We start from the raw sequence: 23,785 nt of genomic DNA, 5'->3' as shown, positions 1-23,785 counted from the left end.
CTTCCTAATAAAAGTCTCCGGTTCTTGACTTTATCCTTCCCAGTAATTTTAATTATTAGTTCGTACATTTGAGCCATCACTTTTGTTTGGTTTTATTGTGGTTTCTTTCAAGTACCAGTGCTAGAAATGGATTTTTACAGTATTATGAAATGTTTCTTTCAGCTGAACTATTTTTTTAAAATGTTCCTTCTTTTTTGTCCGAGTACTTGTAAATCAAATCATGTGTATTTTATAGATTTTATTTTTTTACATAAGCCAAACCAAATGAAATTATGCAAAGTATTTTAAATATCACTTGTAGAATCAGAAGAAGAAGAAGAAATATAAGCCGTGTTCACAGAATTACCACAGTTGTGTTGAATCCAGGCTTCTGCTTTGAGGATTAAATTTTATTTCAGTATATTTATATCAGAAGAAAATTAATTTTGGCTTGCAGATTCGGGAGTTCAGTCTCACAAACTACACTGTTAAATCCGAAATATCCTTCACTTAAACAACATCCTTTAGTGTAACATTGAAGCTATCACTCAGAATGGTTTCATTTGATTGTGATGGTTTATATTTGGACTGTAGGAAAAACTTTACCGGTGTCATTGTTGTTACCGCCATTAGATGGAGCCAAAGGCAACTGAAAACCGAAAAGAAGTAGAGGAGAGTAAACAAGGCCGTGTGATTACAACTTCCCCTTAATTCATTCAGAATTATTCCCTCTTATCCTGGATGTCTATGTAATCACTCCATGTCACCCAGACATTCTCAGATTAGCCTTAGGTTTGGAAAATAGTTATCAGAGGCATGTAAACAGAGAGGATAATGTTTTAGTGTTTTTTATTTATTTTTCTTGCCTTTAAAAAAATAATACATTTCCCAACAGTAAAACTATATTTTCTTTTTTTCCACAGTGATCACAATAAATATGGAAAGACTTATAATATAGTCATATTAAATAAAAAATATGACAAAAAATGTGAGCACCAGTCCTTGTGACTCTGGGAAAGGTGCATACGTTTAAATGAAGATTTATTGCATTTGTTATAACCACAGCTGTAGCTGCTAAGTGTGACTGGTAAAAACTGCAGAAATTTTCAATACAGCATTTCTAAACATGCTAGTTTTCTTTAGAAAGCATAAATTATTTCTATTTGCACGCAATAACCTTTTTTTTAATTATCTGTGAACTGTGAACTGAAACCACTGCTGTGCAATGACGTCCTTTACCTCTGTAATGCTCAAATCCTGTAAAATCAAATTAAAACTGAGGGTTATCTTCCAATTTACACAGTGTATGAAAACATCAGCAAGGATTTGGCCTGTTACTTTGGAAAGTATTATACCAAAAAAACCCAAAAGAAATAGCTTTTCTTGAGCAAAAGAATTGTTAATGCTCACAAAGCGGGGGATGGATATACAAAGTTATCACAGCATTTCCAAGTGTCAAGAAGGGGAGAGAGAAGCATCAACAAGAATTTCAAAGAGAGAACAAGTCTGGCGGTAGGATGTGAAAAATTTCAAAGACTCTGGAAAGAAGGAAAGACAGATGTGACTAAAGACCCAGAAAATTTTACCATGACTCTAGTGAATGACTTAGTTAAGTAGGCTCAAAGAAGACAATCTATAGGACCTTACAAAGGAAGGTTACAGACCAAGAAATACTCTTCTTCAGAAGTACTTCTGCAGAAGTAGACACCTTCAAGCCATATAGAGGTATGCTGAGGACACCATGGAGAAAGGTTAAGTGTACTGGAAGTGCATCCTTTGGTCAGATAAGGGGAAACTAGAGCTCTTTGGCCAAAGAGACGCTAAATATGTTTGGAGAAAGTAGGAAGAGGCATTCAACCCAAAGAACACTGTTCTCATAGTGAAACACGGGGGTGGGAGTATTATACTGAGGGGCTGCTTCAGGAACTGGCAACTTTTCATGTGACCTGTGACCGCCACAAGAAAAGAATGGACTTCTCATCTGACTACAGGTTTTCCCAACCTTATAAGCATTACATTTGCATAATGACTGAATCTAGCAACGCTGACTAACAATGGGCCAGGGGGTTCGTTTTAAGATCATTAATATGCAAATTGTGGTGTCAGCTTGCAGTTAGCTGAGGGTGAAGAATTCACTTGGATGAGCGAGGGAACATTTCAGCCACTGAAAACACAACATCCAAATGAACAGAATCGATTTTACATGGATGATTGAGCATGCATCAAGATAGCACAGTACCATGTTTTACATTTGCAAAGTTGCATCTGAACAAATCACAAGACTTCTGGAACAATTACGTTTGGACAGACAAGACCAAAGTGAAGATGTTTGGTCATAATGCTGCGTGTGGAGAAAACCAAACAAAAACTTCATACCAACTCTGAGCACAGTGGTGGAGGGGTGATGATTTGGGTTGTTTTGTCACTCACAGGATGTGGCCACTTCATATTCAATGAGTAAACCATAAAGTCCTCTATATACCAAAGTATTCAGGGGTCTAATGTGAGGACATCTGTCTGACAGGTAAAGTCTGGCCCAAACAGGACAATGATGCAAACACAGGTTTTAGATGACTGGTTTGTGACTGCAGCTAATCATCACCAAATGTATTCTAATTCTTGTTTAATTCAATATTCTTGATTTCCTTGATGACTGCAGAAATATAACGCCAAACTTATCACCTGACTCTTCAGCTCACCACACTCTTACAGTTTTGTTTCACTGTTGAGCTGACAGACAAGTCATCTTACTGCGTTGGTTCTTTTGTTTGTTTTCGGACAAAAAGCTCTTTTGAGACACATCCCCAGTGTGGGCAGGAGAATTTGCGACCATTAATCCAAAGAAGAAAAACTTGCATGCATCACAGAACCTGTGTGTACGTAGCAAAGACCAAAAGACATATTGGAAGTATTTTACCACAGCTAACGTTCCCAAATTCAAATCAGGAAAACAAATACTTGATGTCTGATGTCATATCACGATGTTCCATATATGCTGTTTTCTATGAAAAGACTAAAATAAAATGTGCACTGTTCTACTCAGTTATCATTTGAAAATTGTATCGACTGACCCCTTCTCAGTACATCTCCTGATTGTTGAAAAAATTGACAGTGGATAAAGACTATTGATATTTAACTCAATATTAGACCAGTAAAGTCACAAAAACAGTTTAAAATAAACAAATTACTATAGAAAGTATTGACACTCTTACACCTTGTGAAGAGGATTACATTTTAAATGGATTAAATAATTTTTCCCACTCATTTACCATAAAAAATATAACAGTGAAGTGAAAAAAATTTGCAAATAATTACATTAAAAGAAAAGTTTTTCTGAGTAAATTTAACTTGGAAAAAACTGCTAAAAAATTCACAAACAGTCATTCTAGTAGTCAAAGGAGCTTGCAGAGAAAAGCGTCTGGACTTCTTTAAGTTGCTTGAAGACGTTTCACCTCTCATCCGAGAAGCTTCTTCAGTTCTAAGGTCAAATGGTGGAGAGTCCCAGATATAAACCTAGTGGGAGTGACCCCCCACAGAGGGACAAAGGGACCCCCTGATGATCCTCTAATCGCCTGAGCCAAGGTGTGAAACTGGGTGTGGGTCCCAATCAGCCAGAGCTTCAGCCAGAGTCTTGTCCTGTGGAGGTGGTCAGCAAAGTCAGCAAAGAGGCACAGAAAAGAAGACCAGACACCAGCGAGGGAGGATAAGAAGGACAGATGCAACAACATTGTCATCCCCTATGTAGCCGGTGTATCAGAGAAACTCAGGAGAGTTTTCTCCAAGCATGACATCCCAGTGTATTTCAGACCCAGCAACACGCTCAGACAGAAACTGGTTCACCCGAAAGACAAAACGCCAAAACACAGACTTAACAATGTGGTGTATGCTGTACAGTGCAGCGAGGAATGCTCAGACCTCTACATTGGAGAGACCAAACAGCCACTTCACAAGCGCATGGCACAACACAGAAGAGCCACCTCCACAGGACAAGACTCAGCAGTCCATCTGCATCTTAAGGACAAAGGACACTCTTTCGAGGATGCCAATGTTCACATTTTGGACAGAGAGGACAGATGGTTTGAAAGAGGAGTGAAAGAAGCATCTATGTCCACTGTGAGCGACCATCTTTGAACAGAGGCGGGGTTTACGACACCAACTCTCTGCCATCTATAATCAAGTTTTGAGATCCCTCCCAGACGCCTTAACGCCCACTCACATCCTGGGCCATCTGACCTCAGGAATTCGCATGATAAGGTGGGGCCAGGTTTCACAATGAACACACCCGAAACTCTGGCTGATTGGGGCCCACACCCAGTTTCACACCTTGGCTCAGGCGACTAGAGGATCATCAAGGGGTCCTTTTGTCCCTCTGTGGGGGGAAACTCCCACTAGGTTTATATCTGGGACTCTCCACCATTTGACCTTAGAACTGAAGAAGCTTCTCGGATGAGAGGTGAAACGTCTTCAAGCAACTTAAAGAAGTCCAGACGCTTTTCTCTGCAAGCTCCTTTGACTACGATGACCTGGATGACTGAGAACCTTCACAGAGTCATTCTAGTACAACCACTTATATTTTGGTACATGTCAAATGTTGATCAATTTTATGTCACACATTCATACAGAGTAAAACATTTCTGAATATGAAAAGAACTAAACACATGTAATCTGATAAATATTTTTGTTCTTTGAGCTTGAAACATTTTTGTATTGTCTGGATACATCCTTTTCTGCACTGCCATTTTCCCTGAACATAGAGGCAAAGAGAAGGTCACATCGTCATGGGTGGGAGGAACGTCCGATACCCACCTGCATGGAAGCAGGACATGGTGACAGCTTTCTCTGTGCAAGGAAGCTCAGGAGGCTCCTCCTGGTGGCAGAAGAGCGTGGTGCTTGAAGCTGGTCAGCCATAACTTGACTGTGCAGCATTCTTTATGTTTGAGGAGCTGAGGCCTGAGGTTGCAGGTAGAGACTGCCCCGGCTCAAAACTCATCCTCATCCATGGAGCTGTACGGAGACTCCTCTCTGGCCCAGTCAATAATCCTGATGACTTGAGGGCACGGGAATATGAAGTATACCCTGTTCAAGAGCCATTTACATAAAATCAATTACTGTCCAAACACAAAATACAATAAATAAATAAATAATCATTCAATTAAATACTACATAGTAAAAATTGCATGTTATAGTGTAATTGTCTTAACATATAAGGTCAGCGAAATCACTTTATGTTGCATTCCATTATCACTTTATATTGCATTCCATTGGCATTGACAGCATTAGGACTAACTATTAAAATATAATAATAATAAGAACACATGGCAACGTCGTGGACTGTTTGGGCTGCTTTAGGTTTACAGCTGGGCTTTCTCCAGGAGTTTTAGTAAAGTATGGCTTAAGAAATTGTCTGCATAAAACACATTCCTTTAATAGAGAATCTATATGACACTTGTGTAGACCTAGCACACTATAAATAAAAGCCACCTTGCAGACAATAAAAAAAGCTGACTTTAAGCTCAACCATTACGTCCCTCCAGTGTGTTCACCTCTGTACCCGTCCAAAGTGCACGATCTTTGGTATTTACTCATTTGGACCAATTCTCATCTTTGTTCAGCAATTTTCTTTTTTTCCAACAGTGTCTTTCTTTATTTTGAACACATCACTGTACACATCTACTAAGTGTAAAAAAAAAACCAAGTAGCTAAACCTACATAAACTACAAGCTACACATACTGCCTTTATACACATGACTTGTTCAGCAATTTTCATGTAAAATTTAATAAGTTTTGACAAATACTCTCAACAAAGAACAATAATGTTTTCAAACCAGTGCTTTAATTATTATTATTATTATTTTTTGCATTCTACAGCTCTTCTTGAAAGTCTATTAACTTCCATTCATGTTAATAATAATTTTACATGGAAAATCATCAAATAACTGTTTTCATCACATTTGTGGAGGTGTTTCATTAAGTCTTTTTGTGAAAGACATTTTGTGAACAGTTCACCTCCAAATTCAATTCAGATTTTGTTGCAGTAAAAGTTTTTAATTCCTTTTAAAAATGCCAATTCATGTGTGTTTTCCACACAGATCCGTCTTCCAACAGTCTGTAATCACACTGCTTCAACCATGTTGAGCTCTGCGTTTCATTTATGAAGTGTAGCTTTCCATTATGTCTTTTAATCCGGGTTTTTACTGCACTAACAGTGTGTTTGGGCTCACTGTCATGTCAAAAAATAAATAAATTCCATCAATTTTGACAAAGTCCCCAACACCACTGGCTGAAATGCAGTCCTAAAGCATGACAGAGATTTCCCCTATTTTTTTTATTTATTTATTTTATTTATTTATTTATTTTTACAAATGGATGTTTTGTTCCTTAAGATTGGCTTAAGCCATCCTTCCTCTGAGACCACTTCTGAAGAGGCTTCAGTGAACAGTAGAGGAATCGACTGAAGGGCCTGCGGCACAGATGCATTTCTCACATCCAGTGTCATATTTTTTGCTTGATGTTTTCCTTCTTTTGCCCTCTACTTTTTAAAGGACAGACTGCACACCATGTCAAGATGTGCTAAGTTTTTAACTAATAGTTCTCTGGGAATCTACTTGCTGGTGCAAAATTACTATTTTATCCTTGTCAAACTGTGTTATCTTTGACATTTTTTGATGACTCAGTTAAATAAAATAGACCAAAAAAAATAACACCAATACCTGAATAAAGTTAAAAATATATAGCCCTTGAAGCCTTTTTCTACTTGCACAAAACAGTACAGGCATACATATTTATATTCTTAATATAGCAAATGTAGCTGAGACTCATGAGGAGGACAGTTCTCTCCTGTTTGTCAGAATTAAAAATCAACCAACCAACCAACCAACCAACCAACCAACCAACCAAAAAAGAGACATTTATAGGTACAGCATCTTAGACATTTATGAAGCTCTTGCAGCCTATTAGACACACACACACGCACACAAAATTGTGAACATCCACATCACTAAGACAGCTTCCTCCACCACATGCACAAAGCCATAGAGAGAACTATGCCTGAAGACTACTCAAAGAAATGACAAGAAAGCTTGTCTAAGAAAGTTCAGGCTGTGTTGAAAAATAAATGTCGTGATTTCTAATACTGACTTTCAAGTTTGTTTTAAATTTTTAAAACAGAGTTTTTAAAAACAGGAGGAATAACTTGAGACTCTTGAACAGTGCTGTACCAGTGAAAGGGCTTTACCTTTAAATAAAAACGTAGCTCAAATCCTAGATGTGGAATCTAATCTAATCTAATTACGTTAAGTAGTGGCGTGATTTAATCGTGTGTATATTAATGCATGTCCGTGCACCGTCTTGGTAAGTGGCACCAGCTGCTTGTGACGGTACTTTTGGTGGTTGCCACAGCTGCAGGTTGACAGCACAGCTGGAAAGCAGGGCGCAGTATTTGACCACAAGAGTGAAGCATTGTACCACATCCGAGAGAGTCACCGGAGCGGCTGTCCGTTCCTTATTATGGGTCGTGTAATACATGTATTATTGCTATATACATCTTCAGATATTGCGCGGCTTTAAAATATATGTTTTTCTATTTAAATTTAAACATTTGAGAGTACACATAGACAATCAGTCAGTGACCCGACAAGCTTAGTTAGTTGTTTCAAATAATGTATTGTTTGAGCCCAGTGTTTCTAGTCGGACAGAAAAGGGACCGAAACTAAACAGCCACGTAGTAAAAGGCGAAGCTCGCAAGAAGGTGAGTATTTGTTGTATTTTGTAGCATTTATCTGTGATATATTTTATAATTTATACTAGGGTTTGTAACAAAGGTGAAGCCAGGTGTTTCGGCGAATGACTTTCAGAAAATGGTCCTATGAAGGCGTGAAGGCGATTCCAGGTTGTAGCAATTCTTAGCTTGACAGGTCCCGTGGCTAATTAGCACTCACGTTAGCTTCACTAGCTAGTGCTACCCACCTAAAGTTTAGTGCGTCTTTCTTGTCATTGCCAGTTTTATATGAAGTGAAATTATTCAGCCTAGTCGCTGGAAATATAGGGGCTTTACAGTAATGTTTGCCATCAACTGTCTTGCTTTTTTCCCCGAGATGCCGACTCCGAGTCTGAGTAGATGCTAGCACCCTAGCTACTAGCAGCAGTTGTAGCCGCTGTGCGTCCAGCGGCTGCACCAGTCTTTGCAGCACACCCTATGAGTCAATGGTTACCATTTATAGTAGGATACGATAATAATATAACATGTCACGCGGAAAGGCTTAGCAGAGTACTGCTGTCACTGTTTTTTAATCTTCGGAAAGGCTTACATGTAAATATCAACTGTGCTTAATAAGGCGTATCTCTGATAGGGTAGGTTGTACACATGCCCTCACAGATTTACTTCAGTGGTGCGTGGCTGACAAATAGGCGATAAGCCGGGGAAACCTTTGTTGCATTTGTTTTTAAAGTACACATAAATTATTGCAGAGTTAAGTTATATTTAACCTGAAAAATCCACTTACCAAAGTAGTTTGTTAGTATTTAATTATAGCTTATAAAAGCAGACTGTTGTTACGTAACCTTATTAGTGGGTAAAACAGATCCCTGGTGAGTCGCTACGGCTTCTTCTGTGTCGCATGTTGATCTTTCTCATGTGTCGTTAAAAGTTGTTATATATTTTCTCTCTTCTTGTATGTGCTTGGAGGTGCTCCTGTAGACTGACATGCTCTCAGCTAATCTGCCTCCTAAGAAGATGGCGTAGTGAGATGCCCTTTCAAGAAGTGCACCAGCAGTGCTGTGACTGTTACTTCTCTTAATGGAAGTGGATACTGAGCAGTCAGTGGCAGCCCAGATGGAGGCCAATACTTATCAAGAGGACCATGTTATAAAATCCAAAGAGGCTCAAGCCCATGCTGTGGAGCGTGAAACGACATTTAAAAAAGGGCTGGAAAACCCAAAGGATGCAAAGGGGGATATTCATAACGGTGAGTAAGCATGCTTTTCTGGAAAGGATCACTCATTCCTAGATTGTGAGGTCTCCAGTTCAAGTTCTGAAGTGTAATGGTGTCTCTTTTATCTAACACTATTTTGCCATGCATGACCTGTTTTGGTGGTTATGACGAGCCTCTCTAGGCCATCTGCAGCTCCATGTTGCACAGGCCTTTGAACAAGCATATTATATAGCTGAGCTAAATTCAAAATTTTCATCATCTGTTTACAGTGTTTCAGTTTGGGGGTTTTTGACAGAAAAAATGTGTACAGAATGTATCTAATTGTAACGTATGTAAGTGTACGAGTTTGAGGATACACATGAGACAAACTGGAAAAAGTAGCAGGAAGATTTTCTCACACAGTGCGTTACCCAGAAATACAAAAGCTTTACTGAAAAGTGTACAGAAATATTTTTTGTAATTATATTTGGAAAAAGCATTTGAATATCTCATTTATTTTCTGTACATTTAAATATCCATAATTACATTAGCAACAAACAACATCATTAAAAAAAAATTCTAACAAGATATTACGATTTTACCGCAAATAAACTCCTCTCAGCGGGACATTTCTGGGATGATTTCTTCGGTTTTGAATGACAGCTGCTTGGCAGACGTTCCCGCATTCTATTGCTGAAAATGAATCCCGTTTTCTCCATAACTACTTCAACCAGTGACAAGAGGACATAGAAAATGTCTGTCATGTAAAATGAACAAACCACTTCCACCGCTGACAGAAAATGGCACGTTTTGTCTGTAGTCTGTGGGTAACAAAGAAAATAATTTCCAGTCCCTTTAAATGTGTTTGTGTTGCAAGCTGAATCCCAGTTTTGCTCCTATAAGAGTAGATGCAGCTAGGAGGGATGCTTCAGTAACAATAGTGTTACATGAGTGTTTGTCGTTGCCTTGTGCACATAAGCTATTGTTGCTTGACAAAGTTGTCTAGCCAGTTTGCCAAAAGAATCACATCCACTCAAACTAGTTCACAAGAATTTCTCATGACTAATTGTTGGATTCCTGAGGGCTTTCCCCCCTTCCTCTTTCAGGTCCTGTCAATTCAGATGTGATGCCAAATGGAAATGGACTGGCAGAGGGCTTTGATACTGCAGGGGACACCCTGCCTCTGACAGCTCCTCCCCAGAGCACCAGCTCCCCTGTCAACTCGCAGAACCGCGAGCCCTCCCCAGGTGTGGCTGCTTATCCACCCATGATGCTAGAGAAGTCTGAGGGGGCTAGTGCTGAGGTCACGGTTCACAAGAGTGATGCATTGCAGTCACTCAGACTCAGTATGCCTATGCAGGAGACTGAACTGTGTAAGCATAAATTTATGTGCAGTGAATGCCCCCTCTATAACCCTTTCTATTCTAACCTCCCGTTTTGATGTGGAGTGTTTTGGTCGTTGGCTCATGTACAAGTGTTTGCTTTAACTCCCCTGTCTGTGTGTTATCTGGACTGAAGGATTCAGTGAGGATTTCATTTAGCTGTTTGACTTTACCTCCTCCCAGAAACTCCCATAGCAGTCTTTTGTTTAACTAAAATTTTGTGTGGGTGCTTTTTTTTTTCTTTTTCTTTTTCAAGACACTATTTGAATTCACGGCTTTGTTTTGCTACTAATCGCTCTGATACATTATCTTTTACATGGTATTTTTAAAAATTGGCACCATTGCCTGATTCACAGTTATGAAAGCTTATATTTTTAAGCATGGCAATAACTGATTTTGTTTGCCTGCACATTATAACTCCTACAGAGAATCAAAATAACTCCACAGGAAAAACCCACATGAAGTATCTCTTAATTGTTGGTGAATACACAGCTCTAATTCAGTGTACATCTATTGCAGTGTTATAGCTGCGTACCTCTATACCAGGGGTCGGCAACCTGCGGCTCCTTAGTGCTTATACTGCGGCTCCGCGTGGTTTGGGAAAATAAATTAGGAGTATTTAGTTGAAGTGTAATTTATTTATGTTAGTTCTTTTTAACTTGTAGTTCTAAATTGGAAGATTGTTGTGATATTGAAATATAAAAATACAATTATATTTTATTATTTTTTCATCGCTCAAAATAAGCGTCACACTGGCGGAAGCCGGTGTACCCGCCGAAACGCCTGCATTTGCCGAGACTTTCAACCCCAGGTAGGCCAATTATGGATCTTCGGATCCACATTATGTCGGCAGCTCCACTGTGAACTATGTTACAAACAAACACCGCTCACGCCTCACAGACGACAGCTTACAGTCCTGCGTGAAGATGAATGTGACTTCTTAACAGCCCCGATTTGCAGGCGCTGTGCGCAGAGGTTCAGGAGCAGAAGTCCCGTTGTAAACATACCACGGCAGACCCGACGATGTTTGCATGAACACGCTTTTCAGCATCTCTTTATTGACCACTTTTCACACACGGTTGCTGTACGCACACAGCCGGCTGTAGCTTTTCAGCTCACAGCCCGACACACACCAACACAACAGCATAGATGGCACAGACGTTAAGGCGGCGAGGCGTGATTGCGGGTGCTGCTCAGGTGCGTCCGCCTCCCCTACAGACCACGCCTTGCCACACACATTAACCAGGTAAAATACATATTCAATTTTGCAAACATCTATTTTTAAATTTTTTTTAGCAGCATAGTTCTTTTATTTTTTAAAAGTCAGATCAAGGCTCCAAAAGCCCAAAGGCGATATAAGGGGGGCGGCTCACAACAGTTTTTGTTTGCTGGATCATTTTAGTTCAGCTTTCCTTTTGTTATATTTCTTTAAGAGTTCAAAATGTGTTAATAACGTCAATAAAATGTAATTTTCTCTGTAGCACTTCATGGATTTCAAAAGCAACACACCTTAGTTGTTCGCATAAAGGTAAAAAACAATATATACAGTGTTATCTTCATTTTAGATGTCAAAAAATATTTGCGGCTCCCGGTGTTTTCGTTTGCGTGGAAACCGGCTCCAAATGGCTCTTTGGGTGTGAAAGGTTGCTGACCCCTGCTCTATCCTATAGGACGCCTTTAATTTTATGGGTGTAACACGCAACAGTTATGTAACACCTGCTCTAAAAATGCCATTAATCCTTAAGTCAAGTGGCAAACCTTGACTTACTGCCCATGGCCAAGTATTAAAATAACTAAAATTTGAATAATTTGTTTACCATTGTCATTTGAGAACCAGGCTTCAAGCAGCTTCACTCACCACCATGCCAAATTCCAGCGTTTGCATTCGTGACATAACAGCCTGTTTAAATAATCTGCTTTGCTGTAGTTGGATAGTATATGTTAAGCGGTAGCATTTTTCTCTTTGTTTTAACATTCCTTGCCCTTCATCCTTTCAGCCAACCAGAAACCATCACTGGAGATGGAGAATGAGGAGAAGATTCGCCTAGAGGCTCGCCGGCGCCTGGAGGAGCAACTAAAACAGTACAGAGTGCAGAGACAGAAGGAGAGGGTGGGTGAATGCAAAGGGAAAATGATGTTTTTCTGGCAAAAATTATACACAGAAACATTGGCACCATGGTGAAGGAGCAAAGTTATATCACAATATTTACATGATAATGTCAGAGAAGCAGTCCTTGAACGTAATCTTAGGAGAGGTAGAGTGATGCACCAGCACAGTGTCACTTGTTTCTGCTGATTTACTTTTTCCTGCCTTTTCCTGTGAAATTAGTTTAACTTTTTGGCTATGTTTGTGACTGAGATTAGTAATTGTACAGTAATTACTGGACTTATTCTAAGTTCTTTTACTTGATGTGAATATAAATATTTACACATTTATTCGGTTATTTTTGCTGGACACTCATTTTACCAATTAAAGAATAGATGTCATTTTTTTCTTTTTGTTTCAAATACAACCTCTGATTCTCTCCTGTTTTTTAGTCTCATCGTACCACCACCAAGAGCAGACCATTCAGTACCCTGGATCCAGAACTTATGCTACATCCTGAGGCATTACCCCGGGCTAGTACTGTTGCCATGACCAAGGAGTATTCCTTCCTCAGGACCAGTGTCCCACGTGGTCCTAAACTTGGTAGCCTTGGAATTCCTCCTCCCAAAGAAAAGAAGTCCAGGTCACCTCGCCCTAACAAGATCCACTCCTTGGCTGATTACAAGTCTCCTGAGAATGGTGGTGGTGGTGGTGGTGGTGGTGGTGGAGGAGGAGGCATAAAGGCAGCAGACATAAGCTCTGTCAACTCCACTATTAGCTCTGTGTCCACACTGTCTGAGATCAGTGTGACGTCAGAGTGCGGTACTTCTGAGACAGAGGCACAGTCCGGTGCTCCCCTCCACGTCCGGGACAGTGTGTCAGAAATTGATGGCAGTGAATCAGGGGTAAGGCCCGGGAATGATGGCAACGACAGTGACAGCTCTTCCTACAGCAGCGTGTCTACCAGGGGAACCTACGGTGTGCTCTCTGCAGCAGTGGAGAGGCAGCAGGGGCCATACACAGTAGATGGACGCGAGATCGCCCCTGAGGCCATGGGTCAGTTCCCTTCCCTTCAGGAGGTTCTGCAAGCAGCCACTGAAGAGCAACACTTCCTGGAGCTGGAGCAGGAAAGAGAAGGGACAGCAGAGCCTCGTAGCCGCAGGGACAGCTTCTCCAGCAGGTGACGATTTCTTACAAGAAAGGCAAATCAATAAATGTTTGAATTTATTATTTGAGTAGTGAGGTTGGTAAAATATTAGTGCAGTTGTGGTTACTGTGTATTTTCACAGACTGAGTATATGAGGGAACCTGAAAATTTTCATTTTGGAAAAAGATTGATATGTATAATCTTTTGTTGAACCTCTCAACTCATTTGTTTGATCGTATTCACTGAGGTTGTTTAAATTTGTTTTAGTGTTTCTTTGGAGAGTTCTGTGATGGGTCATGATGAAGTGCTCCAAGTGTTGAAAGAGAAAATGAGGCTTGAGGGCCAGCTGGAATCCTTGTCATCTGAGGCCAATCAGGTAATGCAAACCATCAGTAATATTTTATTTATTTTTTATTTTTTTGGTCTTCAGTTCCTAATATAACCTTGTGGGCGACCAATATTATACAAGTACACACTGAAAATAATCGGGCTACATGCTATAACCACCTGCCCTGTTTTCTAGGCTCTCAAGGAGAAGACAGAGCTTCAGGCCCAGCTTGCAACAGTGAATGCACAGCTGCAGGCTAAAATGGAGGAGGCTCAAGTCAGCAAGGAGAAGCAGAGTGCCCTCACTACAGAGGTTGGCACACTACGGCAAAGCTGTAGCCAGCTAGAGAAGGCTATGGTAGAGCTCCAGAGCAGTCTAGAGAACAAGAATGCCAGTCTGGCTTCTCTAAGCAATGATCTAAAGGTTGCTGAAGACCAGTACAACAGGCTGATGGGGAAGGTGGAGGAGATGCAAAACGCTGTAACCTCAAGGGACAATACAGGTGAGTGATGGAGACTCAAATGGCTGAGTGTATATACTCACCTCCACCTCATATTTTTCAATTTTATGTTTTGATCCTGCGCTTTTGCAGTTCAGGAGTTGCGTCAGCAGATGGGTGGTCTTCAGAGTCAGCTTCAACAGGTGCAGCTGGAGCGCAGTACCCTACAGAGCCGACTGAAGACCTCCCAGGCCGAGATCGATTCACTTCAGCAGGTCAGACAGTGGTACCAGCAGCAGCTAGCTCTGGCCCAGGAGGCAAGAGTGCGTCTGCAAAGTGAAATGGCCAACATGCAGGTAAGTTTAATGCCCGTGCAGTTGGCTTTAATGTCACGGCTTGGCATTAGTTGTCATGCAGGAGACATAACTATTGACATGTCTGGTTCTGTTTGTTTTTTTTTATAGGCTGGACAGATGACTCAGATTGGTGTTCTGGAGCATCTGAAGCTGGAAAATGTGACACTGTCACATCAACTCACTGAGACCCAGCACCGCTCCATCAAAGAAAAAGAACGCATCGCTGTACAGCTACAGAGCATTGAGGTATTTTCCAGCTTCAGGTTTAAATCTAAAGTCAAAACAAACTACACGTTAACTTTGTTATTTAGCCAAGGGAATTAAATAAAACCAATCAAAATATTTAAAAAAAAAAATCACAGGAATTGCAGTAAAATGTACTTTTAACCGTTTGTGTATCTCGACTATATTTGAACATTGTTTAAAGTGCTTTTACTCTCTGTAATGTAGGCCGACATGCTGACCCAAGAAGCTGCTTACAAGCAGATCCAGGATGCAAAGAGCATGGTGGAAGATGACCTGCAGCACAAGCTGGACGAGTATGAAGAAGAGCGAGAACGGTTAATAAAGCTTGCCAACACAGCCAGCACCCTGGAAAGAGAACTAGAGCAGGTAGTCATGCCAAATGTAACCGTGACTTATTTGTCACCCTGCATGTGCAATAAAATTCTTAGACGTAATTCTTCATTTGTAAACTCTGCTCTTAATGTTCTGTCTTAGGTAAAGCTGACCCTTTCCCAGAAGGATGCACAGCTGCAGACACTTCAGAAGGAACATCTGGAGCTGATGCGCCAGCTGACAACCACTCAGGAGAACTTGCACACCAAAGAGCAGTCCATCAACCAGCTAGAGGCCCGATACCAGGAGCTGGAGGCCCAGCTGGCTGAGCTGCAGACAGAAAGCACTGCCAAGGATGACAACATCCAGTACCTCCAGAACGAGAAGATTGTCCTTGAGGTAGCACTGCAGGCAGCCCGAGCAGACAAGAGCCAACTTGATGAGAGTGCTGAGAGGCTTGGCGAGGATGTTCTGGTGGCCTCAGATGTCTTGGATCAACTACGACAGGAAGTCCAAGTCAAAGCCAATCAGGTATGAGACAGAAGATGTGTTGAGGTAGAGTTAATTTATTTTACATTTACCTAAAATGTTTTTTGCAGTTTGGAAATGTTCGCAATAGGTCAAAAAGGCTTGTTTTTGTGCCTGAAGAATGAGGATTTACCCCCTTCTCTTCAATGTAGTTAATATTAATTTAAACAAAACTCAAGTAGCATTGATACAACTTATAGTGAGTAATGAAACAATTGTATTATGTTACAGATTGAAACTTTACAACAAGAAAATAATTCCCTGAAGAAGCAAGCTCAGAAATTTAAGGAGCAGTTCCTGCAACAAAAGGTAAGACGCCTTCATAGCTTTTACATGACATTATATGCTGCCTGCAGCAACTCAGAAAGACTTCATGTACATTTATAAGCCACTTGTCAGAGTGACTCCCAGCTGGCTAAGGCTGTGGCTGCCGTGGGAGTATGTATTGTAGAGCCAGATGGCAGACACATTCTCTGGAGGAGAGCGGTGCTGACACGCCTCACTGGATTGAGCATTGTCCAAGGCTGCTTTATTTTGCATTGACAGACTGTCATGAAAAGGGTGGAGTTAGTTGACAGAATGACAGACTCATGCACTGCATTGTGTGCCTTTCAAGATTTGAGTTATTGTAGGCCCTCTTTATATGCATGCATTAACATCTTGGTCCATCAAATAGTAATTGAACTGTTTTGAGCAACACATGACAACCAAGTAAGTTTTTGTGAAAATGTCTCTATTATCAATAAACTAATCCTGAATGACTGAACTCCGTACCCTATTGCTAAGGATGAGCCCATCCACCCTTCGGAGAAAGCTAATTTCCGCCATTTGTATCCACGATCTCATTCTGTCTCCTTAAAAGAACCAGCAATAATAGTGTTAACCAAACGATCTGATTAACGGATTTATGGCGTTTCTCAACAACATTTAGGACACAAGAATTTACCAGCATTGGGTATCAATTAAAATTTTAACAATTAGATTAAATGACTGGTAAGTCTGTTACCGACTACTGACAGCAGCGACTATTAGTCGACTAGTCGTGCACATCCCTAATTTTAAACATGTACAGGATAAAAGTAAGCAAATATGGTATTTGTTGTCAATTTGTTAAAAAGCAATGTGCATTTAGTAGCACTTTAAAAAAAAATCAGCAAGTTCAGTCTTAGAGAGATTTTTCATTTTCATGTTTTTCTTGCTAATTCATAAATGGCACAACAGACTTGTGTCCTCTCATTAAAAGGTTAGAATTATATTTGCCATCTTATAGGTTTTACAATGGTTCACTATAGCCATTTTCATTGGTGGACTGTGTTCATGTTTGGCCTGCAAAAATAAAGCTTATCCACTCCTCTATGAATAGACGGCATCAGTGAATTAAATCTCTCTCAAACCCTGGAGATGATGCAGCCCTGTCTCCTGCAGTGCTGTCAGTTCTTGTTTTTTCCCTGCTGTGTCAGTCAAGGCAAATATGAGTGAGACTACTTGCACATCTCCAAAGGAGCAAATGCCTCATAAGTATTTTGTTCCACTTTAAACCTTTTACTGGGGTTAAAAATGCCATTTACCTCACAGGTGATGGTGGAAGCATACCGCAGGGATGCCAGCTCCAAAGACCAGCTGATCAGTGAGCTCAAGTCCACCAAAAAGCGTCTATTGATGGAGGTGAAGGATCTGAAGCAGGAGCTACTGGCTGCTCAGGGGGAGAAGCAGAAGGCAGAGCTGGAGCAGACCCGGCTGCAAAAGGAAGTGGTGAGAGTGCAGGAGCAGATGAGTAACATGGAGGCCCATCTGCAAACCATTCAGAATGAAAGGGATCAGCTCGAAACCCAGATTCAGGTACTGTTTGTCTGATATTTGCTCATGGCATTACAGTATTATATAATAAAGAAAATATTATATTAACCTTGGGTGTTTTTTTTTTTCCCCCCCAATGCAGTCTCTACAGTTTGATCAGAGCCAGCTAGCAGCAGTGACACAGGAGAATGAAGGTCTAAGGAAACAGGTGGAGCAAATGGAGGCTGAAGCCAAGAAGTGAGTCATGTGGTCCCACAGTGATGATTTGGCCCATGATGCCCCTCTTTGTAGTCATTTGGTATTTATAAATAGAAATAAGGGGTAATGCCTAAACGCCTCATAGAAATAAAAGTTTGTATGTATGATTTTTCTTTTTTTTTTTTTTAATCCTCCTCAGAAATTCTGTGTTTGTTATATCAGGAATTAAAATACATTTTTATTTATTTTTTTTCATTCATATGTTCTTTGAAATAGAGCCATCACTGAACAGAAGGTGCGTGTGAAGAAGCTGGGAACAGATTTGACCAGCGCTCAGAAGGAGATGAAGGCCAAACACAAGGCCTACGAGAACGCCGTGGGCATCCTGAGCAGGAGGCTCCAAGAGGCTCTGACTGACAAGGAGACGGCTGAGGAGGAGCTGGCTAAATTGAAGGCCCAGGTATCAGATGAAGGGAACAGCCAGGCCTTGCAGGTAATGAGCACTTCTTTTAAAGCTTCAAGCTGCAACATCTATTTAAAGAGTTTCAAGCATTAGAAGAAGTATCACTGTTAGAAAGCTATACCTGCTCTTATTTATTTAGTTTGTATCACAATAAATAAAATGGGTGCATTAACTCCTACAGACATGTGTTACTGTCTGTACACCTCGTTTATGATGGACAGCGCTTACATAGGTGGTAGGGATCATGTTAAAGTATGAGTCATCTGTCTTTCTCTCTAGTCCCTTTGTGCACTACTCAACTCTCAAATGTGCATTAACCTTGGTAACGCCAGGTTTATGCATTGCAACCATGTTGTAACAGCCCTCTCTACAGCTTCATTACATTTGCTAAAGTTAGTGTTAAAAATATCATCTGATTCTGAATGCGTGAGGTTTTTATTTTATTTTGACAGATTTTTTTATATGGATTGACCCGTATTCTTGTCATTTGTTACCATTTCTTGTCAGAAGGTTGTATGCCCCTGCATCGTGAATATAACTGTAGCTGTTGGCTAACTCAAACATTTATTTATTTGTCATACAGAAGAAGATTGAGACTCTACAGGCTGAACTGCAGGCTGTTACCAACAGCAAAGCTATGCTAGAGAAGGAACTTCAAGAAGTGATCACCCTAACGTCCACAGAGCTGGAAGAATACCAGGAGAAGGTTCTGGAGCTTGAAGATGAGGTAAACTTTGTTAATCTTTCATCTTATAGCTCATATACTTTTTTTTTTCTCAGTTCAAACCTCTTTTTAGCCCCTTTCAGACATGCTTTTCTCTGTTAATCTCATGGCATCTTCCAGCTATCAACGTGTCTCCCCAGAATCTTGAGATGGGCATTTCACTAAAAGATCGTACGCTTTGGAGAACCAACCAAAAGGCAACAATACAAAACAGAAAAAAAGTCTTCGAGTGACACACTCTCCTGCTGTCCAATCTACTTGTGACAAACATGATTAATATACAAAAGAATAAATAAAATATACGTATGTTAAGATTTCAAGAACAGCAATCTTAAAGTATAAAATGCATTAAGACAATGTCACTTCATGTTCTGTCAATTTTTTTGCCAACACCGTGGCTTTTGTTGATGTGGGAATCATATAATGAAGACTTAAGGAAGATTATTGTAAAACGGGCTTACGTATGAATACCAGAATGCAATCACTGATAATAGACTGATAGGTTAGGTGTCCCAGAGCTTAGTTGGTTCATGAAAAAAGAAATAATTTCATGAACTTTTTCATCAATAATACAACTGTATGAGCAGTTTATTTGCACTTCTGAAATTATTCAGTTCATATGTTTTGTTTTGTTTGTTGTTTAGTTTTTTGTATCAATGACATGTATTGCTTCCACAGCTTCAAGAATCGCGCTGCTTCAAGAAGCGGATCCGAAAGTTAGAAGATGCCAACAAGAAATTGGCACTTGAGCTGGAACACGAAAAAGGAAAACTGGCCGGATTAGCTCAGTCCCACAATGCACTGCGGGAGCATGCCAACATTCTGGAGTCGGCCTTAGCAAAGAGGGAGGCAGATCTTGTCCAGCTCAATTTGCAGGTAAGAAAAAAAAAGGATTGCATCTAATAATATAGATGTGGGTTTTGTTTTTATTATCCTGGTGACACAAAGTATCATATTACCTGTAGACTAAACTAGAAAAGTGGGGTTTCAGGTTCAAGCTGTTCTGAAGCGTAAAGAGGAGGAGGACCAGCAGATGAAGCAGATGGTACAAAGTCTACAGCTGGCCTTGGAAAAAGAGAAGACCAAAGTCATGGACCTGAAAGAACAGGTAAGACTTCTGTGCTGCATATTAGGCTAAATTATGATTTCCTTCTCTTTAAGCTGAAGTACAACCTTAAAATAACTCCTATTAAAGTATTTTGGGAGTTAAATACTTTTTGTTTTGACACAAGACACAGCAAGAACCTGCTTACAATCTATAAATCGAACTGATAAACTGTCACATGCCTAGCTCAGTACGTTCTCCTTTTTGACACCAAATTGGGAGTAGTGTGGTCTTTGGAGTTCCCATATTGTTTTATGCAATGTTTCCTTTAGGTGGCAGCAGCAAAGGCTGAGGCAGCCCACAATAGACGGCACTACAGGGCAGCCATGCTGGAGCTGTCAGAGATCAAGAAGGACTTGCAGTCCAAAGAGGACCTGGTTAAAGCTCTGCAGAAAGAAGCCCACAAACTACAGTGCGTGCATTTGCCTGATTAAAGAATACTGTGACTTCAGGAAAATTTTAATGATTTCTAATCTAATACTGTGTTACATAACCTATAGTAATTGACGATTTTATAAGCTGCTTAACAAACTCTGCAGGGCTCAGGATGAGCAGCACGCTCAGGAGGTTGCCAGGTTCCAAGAGGAGCTGGCTGAGGCTCACTCCCAGCTCCAGATCCTCCGGAAACAACTGGACGATGAACTGGCAAAGCAGCCGCTCACTAACCAAGAGGCAAGTACTCGTTTTGGGTTACTTTACCTGTTAGTTGGGCTACATTTGTATTCTAACCAACAGAAGTCAGTTTGGGAAAAAAAAATTTTTTTTGTTGTGTGACTGTTGTAATATTTGATACTGATTAGCTGAATTGATTCGAATACAACACTTGGGGTTATGTAGTCCTTATTTCCTATAAACATTTCAGTGTTGCAGTTCGTTAAAACCTGTTTTAGTCTCCTTCCAATTTACTGTTGGAGATCACCTCTCAATAACACTGACGTCTAACACTGGCTGCTGGTTCAGGTTGAAGATTTGAAGTGGGAGGTGGAGCAAAGGCAGAGGGAGATTGAAGCTCAGAAACAGCAGGTGGAGATGATGGAGCAGTGCCACCACAGGGAGCTCGACAACCTACAGACAGCTCTGCAGGCAAGCTTTGACCTGATTATACAGTATAGGCACAGTGTCTCATGTTTCCATGTTTCTGTCATTTATGCCTCTTTCAAACCATTTACTGGTAAAATAAAATGTCTGACTCAGAATATTAAAGTGGAGCTGGAGTCGGTACAGGAGGAGCTGAGCAGCACTAGGAAGGACAAGTTTATGCTGCAGGCCAAAGTGGGTGAGCTGAGAAACAGCATGAAGACAGTCCTGCTTCAAAACCAGCAACTCAAACAGGACTTCAAACAGAGTCGTCTAAGGAAGGTGAGGCAACTTTTCATGCCGTGAACGGTTGTGTTATGTGACGTGTTTAGTGCTTTCTTAGTTCCTAGCTGTGAGATCATTTAAACTTCAGGAGTCCACTAAATAATGTACAGTAAAGTATTAACTGCTGCATGTGATTATTATGGTTTCTCCCTCTGCGAGAGTCTCGTCATGAGAGGTTGTTGTTAAAAAGATTAAAACCGAAGCAAATAAAACGTATGTTAATATTTCATATGGGTGCAACTAGCAATGGCTAATATGTTGTCATTTAGCTGGGTGTGCCCATTACTTTCTACAGTATGAGTAATGAAGGCATTCTGTCTTTTACAGAGATGTAAAGGTCAGTACTGCAAGTATAATGCCATATAAAAATAATGTGTTGTTGTTGTTGTTGTTGTTGGAGCAGCAGCGCATGGAACTGAAAAGTGACGGGAACCCATCCACCCCAGTAACGCCAGTTAAGATCCCAGACTGCCCAGTGCCTGCCTCCCTACTGGATGAGTTGCTGAAGCCTTCGACTTCTGTCAACAAGGAGCCACTGAACAATCTCCACAACTGTCTACGACAGCTCAAGTAAGATCTTTTTTCTGTGTGAATGATTTGGTTAAACATTATCAGCAAACCGACATGAAACTTTTTTTTTTGTAGTGCTGGGCAGTTATTCAAACGCCAGAACTGATGTAACAGTTTTTTTCTGTTGTTTTTTTCCCTTTCAGGGAGGAGATGGACAGCCTCCAAAGGCAGATGGAGGAACACACAGTAACAGTACATGAGTCAATGAGCTCATGGACAAACGCAGAGGAAGGACTGGATCAACTGAGGCTTCAAAACAACATCTCCAACTCAACAGAGCTAAACAACATGGAGGTGGAAAATAACAACCATGGGGAACAGCAGCAATCATAACTAAAGAACTTTTTTCTCAGGCCAATAGAGGGAGAGTGGAGTTTTATCCACCAAGGCACTTTTTAGCCCCTTACACCCTTTCTCTTTTAACAATTGCTGCCAACATTTGGCATTTCTCCCATCGGCACAGAGGTGCATTCGCAGAGTAATACTTTACATACCATAGCTTTATTCTTTCTTCTTTATTTGATGGTTGTTTTATTTGTGTTACGCCTTTGTCACATTTATTTATTTAGAGTTGAGAGATTACAACTTTTTGTTCCATGTTTCTTTTCCCCGTCTATACAAATCTTTCAGGCCATAATTTTTTTTTTCCGTCTCCTTGTTAGTTTAGCATTTTTCCTCACAAAAATTGGCTACTATCCACGTAATGTTAGATCAGTGGCATTCATGCTGCTTAATGATGACTGGCTTCATTTAAAGAAGTGTTTTCAGCGACAGAAACAAACCACGAGGCCGCCTAAAGGCTGGCTACCACATGTTCTTCCATTTATGTGTGCCTGTCTATGAGTGAAGTCGTTCGTCTATGAAAAAACTGACATGGTTAAACAGGCAGCCTGTGTTAAAACTTTATCACTCCTGTTCATCAACTTTAAAAATTCACGCACAGTTGTAGTCAGTCATTTTGTATTGCCTCATGTTAAGATGCAGTGTTTAATATGTTTGCTGTGTCACCCTGGGTTCTTAAACTCTAAAAAACAACAAAAAAAACAACAACATTAATATCAGTTTGTCTAGCATGGACGGCAGTAATTTGTACGCAAAAAAAAAAAGCCTTAAGCAGTCTTTAATATGGTATAAAGGACTAATTTGTTTGGGTGAATATATTTCTGCTGAGGTTGTGTGCAAGATGTCGCTTGTTATATTGTATATATGTGTGACTGCTTACTTAAAACCAGTTTATTGTAAAATATGTGGATTACATCAACTGACATTGCACACTTGATCAAAACTGGACTGACCGAGGGGTAAAGTTGTAAGATGAAACAACAAAAAAAACTTCTAATAACAGTAAGTGCAATCAGATGTGTTCAGTTTCTGTTACAGTTAATACATTAAGTTTGTATTTACAAAAAAATGAATACCCCTGAATCACTTTTTTTCTGTTTCATGGGTAATGGGATAAGTTAATTGTTGTTTCCAGAGGTTAATATATTATGTACATGTCCTTTTTTTGTACGATTGTTTATTCATCTTAATTGATAGTGTAAAGAAAAATGGAATCTAATGCAAACCATAAATTGGATAACAATAATAATTCTGCTGCAGCTGCACTAACATTTCAGTATAGAGTGGTTGTTGGATGATACAGTAGCTTTCTGCATGCAGTTGTGCTGCAGCTGCTGTGCTGATGCTCATTCCCACACTAAATGCTTAGGCAAATACCATGTTATGCTGATGAATTTCCAAAGGGACGATGCTTGGAGAATGCTTATTGAGATGAAGCAAATAACACAAAACATTAAACATGTTGATATACTGTGTTCCCATATGTTTTTGGACCGTGTTCTCTATTGCTTA

At 40.2% G+C, this 23,785-nt stretch overlaps 1 protein-coding gene across 3 annotated transcripts; it reads left to right on the top strand.

Moving 5' to 3' along the window:
* The first annotated feature begins 7,565 nt into the window (after window positions 1–7,565).
* golga3 (golgin A3) lies at window positions 7,566–23,754 on the top strand. 3 transcript variants are annotated; one of them, XM_086313235.1, is made up of 24 exons: window positions 7,566–7,726; window positions 8,663–8,942; window positions 9,995–10,261; window positions 12,268–12,380; window positions 12,809–13,536; window positions 13,771–13,879; window positions 14,027–14,333; window positions 14,424–14,626; window positions 14,735–14,872; window positions 15,077–15,238; window positions 15,347–15,715; window positions 15,944–16,021; window positions 17,288–17,551; window positions 17,652–17,746; window positions 17,984–18,200; window positions 18,754–18,897; window positions 19,573–19,770; window positions 19,886–20,002; window positions 20,272–20,411; window positions 20,539–20,671; window positions 20,960–21,082; window positions 21,194–21,358; window positions 21,765–21,931; window positions 22,075–23,754. In XM_086313235.1, exons 2-24 carry the CDS (start codon window positions 8,774–8,776, stop codon window positions 22,262–22,264), a joined length of 4,596 nt encoding a protein of 1,531 aa, XP_086169361.1. In that variant the 5' UTR covers window positions 7,566–7,726; window positions 8,663–8,773; the 3' UTR covers window positions 22,265–23,754. The 3 variants fall into 3 exon arrangements, with proteins under 3 accessions (XP_086169361.1, XP_086169362.1, XP_086169363.1); XM_086313236.1 differs by having other exon boundaries at window positions 7,567–7,726; window positions 9,995–10,135; XM_086313237.1 differs by lacking the exon at window positions 9,995–10,261 and having other exon boundaries at window positions 7,567–7,726.
* Window positions 23,755–23,785: the final 31 nt, after the last annotated feature.

The sequence above is a fragment of the Aulonocara sp. 'chitande type north' Nkhata Bay genome, linkage group LG12 (assembly GCF_057382095.1).
Source record: "Aulonocara sp. 'chitande type north' Nkhata Bay isolate Kocher_YH1m ecotype deep benthic linkage group LG12, A_spYH_male_GT1.1, whole genome shotgun sequence".
Lineage (NCBI taxonomy): Eukaryota > Metazoa > Chordata > Actinopteri > Cichliformes > Cichlidae > Aulonocara > Aulonocara sp. 'chitande type north' Nkhata Bay.
This window is presented reverse-complemented; position numbering and strand designations above follow the sequence as displayed.

Excerpts from the sequence above, each read along its gene's own strand:
- golga3 (XM_086313235.1), top strand. The coding sequence starts at position 8,774 with ATGGAAGTGGATACTGAGCAGTCAGTGGCAGCCCAGATGGAGGCCAAT. Across the intron at positions 16,022-17,287 it reads AGCAGTTCCTGCAACAAAAG|GTGATGGTGGAAGCATACCG; the intron begins GTAAGACGCCTT and ends TTTACCTCACAG. Across the intron at positions 19,771-19,885 it reads TTGTCCAGCTCAATTTGCAG|GTTCAAGCTGTTCTGAAGCG; the intron begins GTAAGAAAAAAA and ends GTGGGGTTTCAG.